Below are 14,985 nucleotides of genomic sequence, written 5' to 3' on the forward strand. Positions count from 1 at the left end.
ATGGTTTATGTATAAGATAAGGGTATGTCTTACCTAAGACAGATGTTTAAACATTTACCTCTGTAAGATAGGGGAATCCCTTACCCTGAAGGTGTATCCACGCTTTTACCTGTGTGAGATTTTCTGTCCTCTCACACTTGACAGATATATCCTCACTTTTAACTGACAGATTCATTTTCTAGTACACTTAACAAGTAAATCAATACTTTTACCTGTGTGATGTTTTTTTTTTGTGCTCTGACCAGGTATACAACATTTTACCTGTGTCAAATTTCTTTTTCTCATAAACTGAACAGGTGTATCCACACTTTATTTGTGTGATGTTTCGTTTTCTCGTTTACTGTTAAAAAATAATCAGCAAATGCATGTTTAGCTCACCTGCCCGAAGGACGAGTGATATTTTGCTCTGGTGTGACGTCCGTCGTCCAACTTCTTATTAATAACCCGGAGGGGCAGAGACCTGATGTCATTCAGACTATTGCATGTAGGGGAAGGACTACTTTGTTTGCTCCTATGATCTTCTTGGTCTTCATTCAAGTTCCCAGCGTGAAAATAAACCTTTAAACCACTTCTCAATAACCATGATGCCTACAGACGTTTAGCATGCTAGGATGAAGGGCTACCGAGTTTGCTCGAATGAATGAACTTAACATACATTTCAAGATCACAGTGGTCAATATTACTTTAATCCACAACTTCTCAATTCTCATATGTTTGACTAAAATTGTAATCAGCTAAATCATTTGAATTGATTACCTAGATCAGCTTCAATTGGATACAGTTAAGAAGTTGAGGGATGGGAATCCATTGTGCCTTTTGTTTAAGCATCCATGTTTGTTGGTGAACATAATCATCAGTTCTTCAGGAGTAATTGACAGCTACTAGATCTTACATCGAGAGTTGGTATCCACTTGTCTTACTCCCAGGAAGATGTGTCTATTTATCTTACTCCGAGGCTTGATATCAATAAGTGATACAACTGTTTATCTTAAATTGAGAGATATCCAATTAATATTGCCAGGGAGATGTGTCTATTTATCTTACTCCGAGGCATGATATCAATAAGTGATGAAACTGTTTATCTTACGTTGAAAAATATCCACTTAATATTGCCAGGGAGATGTTACTATTTATCTTACACTGAGGGTGATATCCACTCACCCATAGGGAGATGTTTTGTCACTCTTCCAGATCTAGAGGGTGGCTATATAGAGTCAAGGTGATAGAGGTATCATAGAAAGTTATGTTAGTACCTGCGGAAGTCCGTGTAGGTGTAGGTTATGACGTGTTACTATATGTTTTGTAGGCGCCTGCGGAAGTCCGTGTAGGTGTAGGTTATGACGTGTTACTATATGTTTTGTAGGCGCCTGCGGAAGTCCGTGAAGGTGTAGGTTATGACGTGTTACTATATGTTCACCAGCGGAAGTCCGTGTAGGTGTAGGTTATGACGTGTTACTATATGTTCACCAGCGGAAGTCCGTGTAGGTGTAGGTTATGACGTGTTACTATATGTTTTGTAGGCGCCTGCGGAAGTCCGTGTAGGTGTAGGTTATGACGTGTTACTATATGTTTTGTAGGCGCCTGCGGAAGTCCGTGTAGGTGTAGGTTATGAGGTGTTACTATATGTTTTGTAGGCGCCTGCGGAAGTCCGTGTAGGTGTAGGTTATGACGTGTTACTATATGTTTTGTATGCACCTGCGGAAGTCCGTGTAGGTGTAGGTTATGACGTGTTACTATATGTTTTGTATGCACCTGCGGAAGTCCGTGTAGGTGTAGGTTATGACGTGTTACTATATGTTTTGTAGGCGCCTGCGGAAGTCCGTGTAGGTGTAGGTTATGACGTGTTACTATATGTTTTGTAGGCGCCTGCGGAAGTCCGTGTAGGTGTAGGTTATGACGTGTTACTATATGTTTTGTAGGCGCCTGCGGAAGTCCGTGTAGGTGTAGGTTATGACGTGTTACTATATGTTTTGTAGGCGCCTGCGGAAGTCCGTGAAGGTGTAGGTTATGACGTGTTACTATATGTTCACCAGCGGAAGTCCGTGTAGGTGTAGGTTATGACATGTTACTATATGTTCACCAGCGGAAGTCCGTGTAGGTGTAGGTTATGACGTGTTACTATATGTTTTGTAGGCGCCTGCGGAAGTCCGTGTAGGTGTAGGTTATGACGTGTTACTATATGTTTTGTAGGCGCCTGCGGAAGTCCGTGTAGGTGTAGGTTATGAGGTGTTACTATATGTTTGTATGCGCCTGCGGAAGTCCGTGTAGGTGTAGGTTATGACGTGTTACTATATGTTTTGTAGGCGCCGGCGGAAGTCCGTGTAGGTGTAGGTTATGACGTGTTACTATATGTTCACCTGCGGAAGTCCGTATAGGTGTAGGTTATGACGTGTTACTATATGTTTTGTAGGCGCCTGCGGAAGTCCGTGTAGGTGTAGGTTATGACGTGTTACTATATGTTTTGTAGGCGCCTGCGGAAGTCCGTGTAGGTGTAGGTTATGACGTGTTACTATATGTTTTGTAGGCGCCTGCGGAAGTCCGTGTAGGTGTAGGTTATGACGTGTTACTATATGTTTTGTATGCGCCTGCGGAAGTCCGTGTAGGTGTAGGTTATGACGTGTTACTATATGTTTTGTAGGCGCCTGCGAGGTCCGTGAAGGTGTAGGTTATGACGTGTTACTATATGTTTTGTAGGCGCCTGCGGAAGTCCGTGTAGGTGTAGGTTATGACGTGTTACTATATGTTTTGTAGGCGCCTGCGGAAGTCCGTGAAGGTGTAGGTTATGACGTGTTACTATATGTTTGTAGGCGCCTGCGGAAGTCCGTGTAGGTGACACATTCAAGGTGAAGGTGATGTTCAAGAATCCACTGCCCATCCTCCTCACCCTGTGTTACTTGGAAATCCAGGGACCAGGACTGCTTAAACCAAAAAGCATCAAACAGAGGTGAGCTTTGCTTCAAACTGTGTATCTGTGTCAAGGTTTTATACAAGTTGAGCAAAACGTTAATCATATTTTGTTTATTTCAGAGATTTTGTATAACGTCACGTCATAATGTTGAGATTTTTGCAGATTGTACATAACGTCACACAATAAGTTTTAAATTGCAGAGATTGTGCCATTAATGTGTTAATTCTCAATTTTACTAGTGAAATTTTAGAAATTATCAACTTGAGAACGTTTGTTTTTGACCAACCAGAATCATACTTTTTATTCACCGCATTGAAAATATACGGAAATTCTGTCATACTCAATCATAAAACGCATGCTTTCGTTTAACAGGAATTTTTAATTTCCTCTATGAATTGCACAGTTTACATATGCATTATACTGCTACTGCATATCTTGTGTTTAGTCAGACTGTTATCCAGTAAATTCCCGTATGCTTATTTTTCATAATGTTGTCATTAGTATGATAAACCATTGAGTATTTTCATTAGCTGGGATAGTCAAAAAATCAATTCTGATATCATGTTATATGAACAAAGACGTGACGTTATGAATTGAAAATGGCGCAACTTAATGGCTTGATCATTTTGATTTTGTCCTCTTTAAAAACCGGTCAAAATGAATGTTTTCCGAGTTACGTGAAAAAACAATATCTTAAAGTTTTTATTTCCTACGAGATCATGTGAAACCCGTATCAATGATTTAGTGTTTTGCTCACTATGGCTTAATTACTAAAATGAAAACTTCTAATACTCATTTCTCAAAATCTGATATGAAATAAAACCTCATTGCAAGTTATTGTATACGTAATTATGGTATGATTACAATTTTGTGAGTATATTGAAAATTTTGCATGTACAGTTTAATCCTCCTACAAAAATGTATGTGGATCTCTTTCAGCTCTGTGGGCGCCAAAGAAAGCTTCGTGTACGAGCTCGAGATGACCGCCTCCAAACCTGGCACCAGGACGATTGTCGCTAGCTTCGACTCCAAAGAGATTGTCGATATCAATGGAAGCTGTGAAATAGAGGTCAAAGAGAAGTGAAATTCAGTTTGACGAAGTCAAGACATTTGTTTGACATATATTGACCCGCGTTGACACTTGGTTGTAATCACACCTGTGTTGAAGTCTGCAATTCGATACCCTCGCTTATTAAGAAACTTCAAAAGTTTATAATTACGACTTCTACTCTACTAACACATGATATTTAAGGAATGAAATTTATTTTTTAACATTCATGAGTTCATAACAACACTGGCTTAGCGATTCATGATAAATTTGTCCAGAAAGTCAATGGTGTTATGACCTCATAGATGTGGAAAAAATAAGTTTTAATTCTTTACATTTACATTATGACTGTTTTTGTTTTATATGTTAAAGTACCCAATGATAAAACAAATAATGATATTTCATGGAGTGACGTAGGAGAGAGAGACCAACCGTTATCGCGGGACAGTGTCAGATCGTTCTTGGCACGATCTTAACAACCTTAATAAAATCAACACAAACAAAATGTAGTTCCATCTACAACACTTATTGTGCGAGATATTGGAGTGACTTTTATATTTTGAACATTAAGGAAACCGTAACACTATTGCATTTATAAAAATATTACATTGGTCGTGTCTATTTAAAGAACTGAGAAGAGGGGAAATTCCGACGGCAGAGAGTACTACCGTGGCAACGTGGTCACCGACATGACTTCATTCTGTGATGATACTAATGTTGTTATATTTTTGCCTATGCTTTTAAGCATACTTTATATAAATATTGTACTATGTATGTTGATGAATGCTTCAGAAAATGTACAAGTAAGCTATCAATACACCCAGCCCGAAAACCTTGTCTTAAATACAGCACAATATGCATGCCAATTAAACCTAAAGCTTACATCTCTAGTTGAATATGCCTTGCATTTCTATTATCTTAAAAAAATCTTCAAAATCTTCAAAAAAAAATCCTTGTTCACGTGCAACAAACTAGAGTGTCTCTAATACTTGTATTTTCCGCTTTGTCCTACATTGTGGAAAATAACTTATTGAATGTGGGTATAAGGTAGTTTATATTTCTTAAAAATCCATGTGAAAAATCATTTGACAAAACCCTCTTACGTAAACATCCGAAATAGTACTCGTATTTTCTGCTATTTTCCAAACTGGGGAAATATCTGACTTTGGTGTGTATATATACATAAACATGTAGTTTGTATTTTATGTACATCAAAGACTAAAAGATTAACAGTGTTTCTCGATTTCTCTTTTATAAAGATTGTCATACAATCAAGTCAATTCATAACAATTCACAAATTGAAGAACGTTAACCATACTAAATTAAGATATAATTTCCGATAAAAAAAGTTATATCAATATTTGTAACTGCTTGGAGTCTTGTTAGATATTTTAACATGTAGTATATCGCACTAAAAGCTACATTATCCCACAGTTAAAACTTGTCCCGCTGACGTATCACAGATACCCATTCTACCTTTGGTTGTTTAAATAAATATATAAAAAAAACATGTTCGTGCTTCGGCATAGCCACCGCCTGGCGTTAACCTTTTTTTTTGTATCGTATATCGTGATTTTTGGCCGGAAAATCAATCTTAAAATCATTGCAAGATAAAGTGTTTCACAATAGAAGTCCTCTCCAAATTTCAGTACCAATTGTTTACAATAGGGGAGGGAGCTTATTTGAGGATAGATACTGTACTAACTTTTACCCTAGGTGAGGGGCTTATTTGAGGATAATTACTGTACTTAACCTTTACACTAAGGAAAGAGGCTTATTTGAGGATTAATACGGTCATAAAAGAGGAGTGGCTTATTTAAGGATGAATACAGTACTTAACTTTGACACTACAGTGGCGAGCTTATTTGAGGATAAATACGGTAATAAACTCTGTTACTAGAGGAGGGGCTAATTTGATGAAAAATATGGTAATAAAGAGGAGTGGCTCACTTGAGGATACATTTATAACTGTTATGCTATGTTAATGATATGTTAAACAGCTTAAATGCGTTGCTATAAAACTTTATTTTCCAAAGAAAGTTTGTTGTCTTAGTTTTTTCTTCTTATCATTGCATAATGGAACGACTGTAATCACATTTTGAGTAAACTGTTAACCTCGTATCAGAAATGTAGTAGAAGCTTTAGAGGAAATATGGCTTAGATCATAACAAAAAAAATTGTCACTATATATACTTGGTCTTTACAAAGGCATTTGATAAGGTCCCGCAAAGAAGCCTGCTTAAATACAGAAGGCTATGGTATTAGTGGAATTCAGGACCTTGTCAATCTATACAGAGTTAGTGATTAGTGGAGTTCCACAAGGTAGTGTACCTTGACTAGTTCTCTTCCTCACGTGTCAAAATCGGCCAGAAACTTCACAATAAAGTCAAAATGTTTGCAGACGACACGCACATGCATCATTCGGTGAAACGGAACAAATTTCGTATAAATGGCAATTTTGTTCCCCAAGGGACGGGCCCCAACAGGAGAAATAAAGCGAATTATTTGATCAAGCACCATCATGGGAAATGATATCAGACCTCAACAAACGTTCTGTCTAATGTAGTACATACCACACTGAGTTTAGACATTGTGATATGGTCGCCGCAGAGCCGAAAGTTCATCTTGGTGGAACTTACTGTGACATTGGAAGAGATGCGAAGATGCATATGAACGGAAAGCTGCATAATACCAAGAACTTGTAGAGTTGTTGAATACAGAAGGTCTGGAGCACAAGGCTGTCCCGGCAGAGGGTTCCCGCCACTGTTACCGAAAAATAGGACTGACGGGCGTAAAAAGAAAGAGAGCTATCAAGACTTTAGTAGAAAAGGCAAAGAAGGCATCATGTGGTTATGGTATGTACGATATAAGCCTAACTTGGGACCAAGCAGCAGTAAGCAGTGATAGATCACAACTGCTGATTCGCCAACCAGAGGACGTCGTTGAATAGGGGTCGAAACGGCCGATGGCGGTTTGAGTCCACCCGAAGATGCTGTAGCTTCATGTCGCTTTTACCTAACCGAAGTAGCGGTTAGGTTAATCAGTCGCAGAGAAATCTATGATTCATACTGAAATCCTTCATATGTAGAAATGTGGAGTGTTTTTCTCAATATGCCTTTTTTACGTACAGTAATATCCAGAATGATAATATAGGCCCTCTGGGCCTCTTGTTTGTAATTGCGTTAAGAAAGGTAAAGCTTTTGATTATAACAGCAGTAAGCAAGTGGTTTATACAATTATGCTAGACTGCCATGATCCTTCGAATTATATATTATTAGTTTAGGTCAATAACTGGTGGTAAGGTAAAAAGCATCCCCGTTATTGGCAAGCGTCTGGGATTCAAGATGAAATCACATGCTTAGCATTATTCCTGTTTTACGGTATTATAGGTTTTAATATAAGAGATATTTTGACATTAGAACAGATATTATTTAAGTTTTTGTAGAGAATAATACGAAATAAAATGATACTGACAGTATGTGTGTGTATCACATACTGGCCAGGACCCGGCGTACACGGCAGGAAGTCCCTCATCATTTGTATTTTATCCATCGATGTTGACCTAATTATTGTGTTGTTAGCTTCATTCTGGATAACAGTTCAATAACCGAAGCTGTGTACACGTAGCAAAATACATGCAATTTTTGTTGAGATGCTGAGTGGAATCTGTAATAGTATGTGTAAAACTTTGTCTTATGTCGGATTTCGAATTTCGAATTAAGGAATTAAGTAACGTTGGACCGAATGCAAAAGAGATGTTGTCAACACGGACTTTCAGACCAGCAATGGCGGAACTACAGGACATGATAAATACCGGTTATGGCGGAACTGCAGGATATGACAAATACCGGCCTATGGCAGGATTAATGATATATTACTTAAAACTGTTTATATAGTTGTTTTTATTGTCTGGTGCCCGTACACAATTGTCAGGAGCGACAGTATATAAGGTGTCTGTGATTAGTCAGGTAAGATATTAAGGTTCATGTAAATAGCAAATCCAGGGATATTTTACAAGCCTTTGAATCATTGCTCTGGTGTAATGAAAGAGACTTCCTTTTTCAATTGTCTGTATAATTGTGAGCATAACGTCAAGGTCATATTGTGCAATACACGTGATCTACGTGAGCTTACTGTGTTCTCCCGAAACTTGCATGTTTACGCATGCTTTGTCGAAATTAACAAGCACCTTACAATTACAAAATTACATCTCAACAGCTAGAGCTACGGTTAGCTATGATGCATACCAATAACTGACCAAGTTACTTCTGTTAAATTGCACCATGATAATGATTTACCGGCTTGTAAATCAACACTGGTTTTGCTATTTTTTCATGAATCTTAATGATATATTCTGGTCAATCAGATCATTAGTTATCAATTTCCTCTTAAACCTCAAGATGACGGAATCATCAACTGGTCACGGGGGTCAAGTGTTGAATATTCATATCGTCACAGCATAAGGCTCGTGATCAGGACGTGACTATGGGTAACATTTGTTCCTGTCTACAGAAGGAAGTAGTGAATCCGCCCGAGCTTGTTGCAGTTGAGACGATGGTACGAGAAGGCCGATTCCCACCGAACTCGCCCCTACGGACTGACAAACCAGACGTTGACACAGGTATAGTATTGATAGTCAAACTTTTACAATGCTCTACTAAAACAGAATATTTTCTTTAGATTTAAAATAGTTTTCTTCATATGCATAAACAAAAGATTTTTATCAAATTTGGTGTTCAGTTGTAAAATGTTGTAAAAATGAAGGGTGTGACTCATTTGGGGGCAATGAAGAAGGGGTCTAGAAGGTAACACGAAAGTGCCTTACATTGTAACTCATTTCAGGATTACAAGGCAAAGTCCATGTAGAATATCATTTTCAGCCCTCCAGCGGCTTCATTCTTTGAGCAGTTTTTATTAAACTTCACACAATTATAAAATATCACTATCTCTCGAACAAATTTGAATTTCAAGGTCAAGGTCGTCGTAATGTGGTTGTGTTTCTTTGGGGATTGCATTAAACTTCAAACTCTTATCTAGTATCATAACATTTTGGGCAAGCTTTAGTTTCATTTGTTGGGTGAAAGTCACTCTTACTATTTTTTAAAAAATCATTATCAACTCTTGTCAAAGCCTCCATTTTTCGGATCATAAAACCATGGACAAAGTTGTCAGTTCAAGGTTAAGACCCTCGTTACTATTTGTAGAAAATCGTCGTCAGCGCTCTAGCGGATTCTCTTCTTGCGGTATATTTTAGCCAACCATCAGATGTAAGGCTATTCAAATCTTCTTACGTCCGTGGTACGTCTTCCGTCCGTAAACAGTTCTTGTTATTGCCATTTCATGAAAGGAACTAGAGGGAAATTTATCAATGTTCAGATGTAGGTTCCCCTTAGTCCCTTGTTGAACCAGTTTAATGTAGAGGCTGATGGGGAAAAATCAAACGACCGACAAGTGGTCATCTTTGATTCTGACAGTTCACGTTCTTTAAAATTACTGAAGGGGTATTCCTCAAACGTTACATATATGTTGCCCTTGGTCCCTAGTTGTTCTTATTTAACATTGAGTCTGACTGGAAAAACAAAATGACCGAAAAACGGCCATGTTGGATTTTGACAATTGAGCTTTGTTTTCACTATTTCCTGAGATAATTTATTGAGGCTTTGCCTGTTATTCTAGCCCAATGACTTTAATCATCTTTGTCAATAAAATTTGTTAAAATGAAATAAGAATGAAACAAAAATCATTTTTCTTGAAAAGAAATTGAGGGATATTCCATAAACTTGACATGTTGTTTCCCTTGGCCCTTTGTTGTGCCTATTCAAATTTAAGTTTGATCGGGAAAACAAAATGGCCGACAGTCTTAGTTGATTTTGACAGTTAATATTTGTATTTGTTATTGTTACATTGCAGAAAATTTCTTTTTGATCTTTCTCTCACTTTATATTTAGATCCCCATGATACAAAATGATTTAGAGGAAAGGGGGTGGGTAAGGGAGCAGAGAAAAGATCAATATCATTCTGGAATATCTTGTCTTTAACTTCTTTTTATTAATTGAAAGGGTGAGGAAAATTCAATAATAAAAGCATTGAATAAGAGGTGGGGAATACAGGCTCTGTGGACCTTTTGTTTATAATTTCTCGTAATACATGACGACAAATATACTTCTAAACATAATATCAAGTAATGGAAAGCTTTGAAACAATACATTCCATTGTATTGGGTAAGAGAGATATTCCTTGCTGAATAAAAATGTACGACAATAATTCTCTTTTAGAGTCTCCTGATGTGGATTTGACCGTCGTTACTGCTGTAAAGTTTGATATCTACGATGATAATTCTGTTTCAGACTTTTCTGAAGAGGTGAAGGATCTGATCGTCATTACTGGCGTCAAGTTTGACGTTAACGATGACACCGTTACCCACCATACACTCAAATATGATCTCACCGACAGGCGACAAGGCAAGGATGGGTTACTCGTCGTCCGCAGAGGTCAGCCATTTCAGATGACCATTACCTGTGATAGGCCTTATGACCCGGAGAAGGATGATATTAAACTTATCTTTCAAACAGGTAATGTTTATACGGTATTAAAGGATTTAAAGTGTATGCAAAGACTTAAGGATAAAATCATTTTTTATGACGTTTGGTCGCTTTCAGATCGGTGGGTTTGTTGCTTCCTTACCGCCTACATGACTCCGCCCACTATTATCAGTGCTCTATCGGCGTGAGTCAGTTATTCGCCTATTACCTACATGATCCCGTCTATTGGTGGATTTTGTCACACCAACTAGTATCAGTGTTCTATCGGCGTTGGTTTATTTTAGGGTTACCACCTACATACAACACTTGGTTTCATCTCACTTACAGTTGTCAGTATTCTATCAGCGTCAATTAGTTACTGGTTTACCGCATAGATAACTCCGCCCATCGCCTACATGATCCCGCCTATTGGTGGATTTGTCACACCGACTATCATCAGTGTTCTTTCGGCGTTAGTTAGTTACCGGTTTACCGCCTACATAACTCCGCCCATCGCTAGGTATCATCTCACTGGCATTTGTCAGTGTTCTGTCGGCGTTAGTCAACAGTTGGAGTTTCTCAATGATGTTTTGGAGTTGACTAACATCTATCTATTGTGGCAGAAAAGTGTTTTACTTATAACAAGCATTTTCATTGGCTTACCAATTTATGTTATCATCCCATAACATCGACATTCAAGGGGTCGTATGTAAGGACACCTATGTTTGACTGATATATGGATTGTTTAGAATCAATAAAATCATAAGGATAAACACCTATATACTCTGCCCTCAAAAAGGTTGGTTACACTAACGTTTAAATCGAGTGGCTGGCCGACAAATTTGAGAAAAGGTGTTGTAAAATCGTAAGATGTAAGTGACGATTGAAAATTATTTGAAAAATACCTCACTTCTTTGAAGTTGCAGGAAGAGCAAGTGGATGGTCCTATTTTCCATAATATTCAAAAATGAAAAATATGGGTTTTTTTTATACTGACACAAATAAACGTATTTGTTTAACTGATTAACAGAAACAAAATGTAAGAAATGCATTTTTGAAATTGATATTAAACAAAGAGGGAAATTATCAGAATTTTTGAGGATTTTCCTTGTAACAAAACATATGCACTGTTGAAAAATGAATATGAACATTTGAAATCATGAACAAAAACATCCTAAGAAGTTATGATTCTAACAATTTGTAATACAGACCTCGCTACGTAATAATTGTAATAGGACTTTTGGAGGGCAATTATAATAAACTCTGCTAGCACGTGTAATTGTTGGCCGCCACAACGATAGTTTATAACTCTGTGTACCATTATCCGTTATAAATGATGTCTCTGTTTTCATATTTGTTTTGGTTAAATCTATTATCCTAAAATCATTGTGACTTCTCATGTATGGAGATAATTGTTGGTATGATGCACCGCAGGTGACCATCCCCACCCGACCAAAGGAACTCTTGAGGAGATGATCCTCTCAGATGTTGACCTGCCTAAACAGTGGGGAGCCAAGTTAGTGAGAAGAACCAACAATGACCTCCAACTACAGGTCATGACCCCGCCATTTTGTCCAGTAGGTCGCTGGAATGTCAAGGTCAGAGCTGTGAAGAAAGGGGAGACACCCTCCATTTCTAAAGTTTACAGCCATCCACAACCGATTTACATCCTGTTTAACCCCTGGTGTAAAGGTATGTACCGTCAAAACTGTCTATAATGACCAATCTAGGGAGTATAAAAATGGTCGGTATAGACAGGTTACCTTTTATATCTTTCGCGAATGGCATAAGAAGGTTTCTTTTGTTTTAGTTGAAGTTTGTTACATCATATCCTCATTTTCTCAATAAGTTCTTGGATCTTTCTAAGATAACTTATGTTGGATTCAAATTCTCGGTAATGTATAAAGGTAAATTCTCGGTAATGTATAAAGATAAATTATCGGTGATGTATAAAGGTAAATTATCGGTAATGTATAAAGGTAAATTCTCGGTAATGTAGGAAGGTAAATTATCGTTGATGTATAAAGGTAAATTCTCTATGATTTATAAAATCAAATATTCGATGATGTATAAAGATCAATTCTCGGTAATGTCTCGAGGTAAATTCTTCATGATGTCTGAAGGTAAATGCTCGGTGATGTATAAAGGTAAATTATCGGTGACGTAAATAGGTAAATTCTCGGTGACGTATAAAGGTCAATTATCGGTGATGTATAAAGGTGAATTCTCCATGAGATGTATAAAGGTAAATTCTCGGTGATGTATAAAGGTGAATTATCGGTGATGTATAAAGGTGAATTCTCGGTGATGTTCAAAGGTAAATTATCGGTGATGTATAAAGGTGAATTCTCGGTGATGTATAAAGGTAAATTATCGGTGATGTATAAAGGTAAATTATCGGTGATGTATAAAGGTGAATTATCGGTGATGTATAAAGGTAAATTATCGGTGATGTATAAAGGTGAATTATCGGTGATGTATAAAGGTAAATTCTCGGTGGTGTTTACATGTAAATTCTTTTTCTTTCCTCCATTTTTTCATACAGATGACCAGGTATATCTTCATGATGATAAACTACTCGAGGAGTATGTCTTGAATGACACTGGCAAAATATTTGTTGGGAGTGTTGAGTACATCAACGGACGAGCATGGAGCTTTGCACAGGTATGTTAGATAGCCTCAATAATGTCATAACTCCATATAATGTTTGATGTTGTAATTACAGGCTAGTTTGATGTCATAACTACCAATAACTTTGATTGCGTAAGCCTAGATACATTTGATATCATAACTACAGGTACTTGTGCTATTTATGTCAGAGTTAGTAATTATTTTAAGATAAGATGCATTGACTTGATACATGTTTCTTCTTTACCAAGTAAATTGAAATCTACATATTCGGTTCAACTTAATTTATCTTAAAATCTTATTACGAACTATTTCCTCTTATCTGACATTCAGTTTAATGTTTGAGGATAATGTGTTGTAGGCGTATTATAGTTTGTTCATTATATTATGAGGACCCTGTGTTGTAATTGTTGTTGTGTTTTTGAAGTTTGAGGACCCTGTGTTGGACTGTGTCCTTGACCTTTTGGATCAGAAAGGATTTCCAGCGTCCAGTCGAGGTGACCCTATTAAGGTCGTTCGTAAGCTTACTGCCCTGGTAAGTCATTCTCTTCAGTTGTAAAAAAAAAATGCTTCCTGTTAAAATAGAATTCGGAAAATTACATGTTACCATTAAATAAATAGTGTTGAATATGGTATGTTACTCAGCTGCCAGTATGAGTCGTTGTGGCTTGTACTTTGTTTTAAATACAGTCTCTATCACTCAGCTGACGGAGTGTGTCAGTGTGGCCTGTACGTAGTGTTAAATATAGTCTCTGACACTCAGCTGAAGGAGTGGGTCAGTGTGGCTTGTACATAGTGTTAAATATAGTCTGTTACTCAACAGACGGAACATACTTCTTTGGCTGCATAGGTTGAGCAGAAGATAATCACGTCGGACTGCAGGAATGTGTTTTCCGTATTGACATCAGCAGCCAACTGAAATTTCAGTAGCGATATTGAGAATCCTTGTTTAAGATTTCGAAGATCAAAACATGGGATTTCAATCCAAGAAATGATTTGATAAGTTATCGATCTGACGGTCGTTTTAATACGTTATCCCTACTTTTTCCTTTCGTTTCCTCTTCGTTTATCCTCACTGATTAATCATTTGACTACCCTGACATTGAAAGACGAAAGTCGAGGTCACCAATTTTGCATAACTTTCTATTAATGCTATAGATGTGATAGCTAAGTCCGAATGTAAATAATGGAAGAAAAATTCTAAAGTGCATTTTTGAATTCTGGTGGGAAGGCATTTTTCAAAGTACCATATCTGCACCCCTTCCTAGGAAAACGTTCTTCAAAGAATTCAACGAATTTTAAAACGTCGGGTTTCAAGTGACCTAAGAATGATTACGATAGCTGGCTTATGCTATCGGTATCATACGTAGTCATACCTTTTTTAAATGGGCATGAAAGTCTAAACATGTACATACGCAAGAATATGAAGTCCTTTTCGTACCAAAGATGGAAAAATAACAAATCTTAAAATTGCTATTTCCTTTTCTGATAATTCTTGAAACACTTGGCACAACTGCCAATCTCTTGATAATCAGTAAAGCTGTTGTCATCTGCTTTTAAAAGATCAAGCCATCAATTGTGCTGGAGAAGTCTTATGTTTCTAGCAGATTTATTTCTGTTAAAGTCTCTCTTAAAGGCAATTTTACATCGCCCACCTAAAAATATATCTGTCATTATGAGAACGGTACTGCATTAGGTGTTTAAAGTCTCCGTCAAACGTGATGTTATAAAAAGGATAGAAGCACTTTAATATAATATTTCAAATCATGGACACCAAGCTTTTTACTTGACGGAAATGTAAAAAGTAATTTCACAAGAGCAATGAGATTTTGGTATAGGGGGTATTTTTACAAGATTTGTTTAGTCTCCATCAGTCATGT

The 14,985-nt window shown here is 37.2% G+C and overlaps 2 protein-coding genes across 2 annotated transcripts; both read left to right on the plus strand.

Annotated features, from left to right (window-relative positions):
* The first annotated feature begins 2,783 nt into the window (after positions 1–2,783).
* On the plus strand, positions 2,784–5,995 carry LOC117319243 (protein-glutamine gamma-glutamyltransferase K-like). Its single transcript, XM_033874073.1, has 2 exons — positions 2,784–2,944; positions 3,848–5,995. Exons 1-2 carry the CDS (start codon positions 2,853–2,855, stop codon positions 3,990–3,992), a joined length of 237 nt encoding a protein of 78 aa, XP_033729964.1. The 5' UTR covers positions 2,784–2,852; the 3' UTR covers positions 3,993–5,995.
* A 2,369-nt stretch (positions 5,996–8,364) lies between these two features.
* On the plus strand, positions 8,365–13,660 carry LOC117319244 (hemocyte protein-glutamine gamma-glutamyltransferase-like; the record flags this gene model as incomplete). The annotated part of the gene is made up of 5 exons (XM_033874074.1): positions 8,365–8,577; positions 10,304–10,528; positions 11,912–12,169; positions 13,023–13,141; positions 13,533–13,660. Coding segments are annotated over exons 1-5 (866 nt in total), but the record flags the coding sequence as incomplete, so codon positions are not given.
* Positions 13,661–14,985: the final 1,325 nt, after the last annotated feature.

The sequence above is a fragment of the Pecten maximus genome, unplaced genomic scaffold, assembly GCF_902652985.1.
Source record: "Pecten maximus unplaced genomic scaffold, xPecMax1.1, whole genome shotgun sequence".
NCBI lineage: Eukaryota > Metazoa > Mollusca > Bivalvia > Pectinida > Pectinidae > Pecten > Pecten maximus.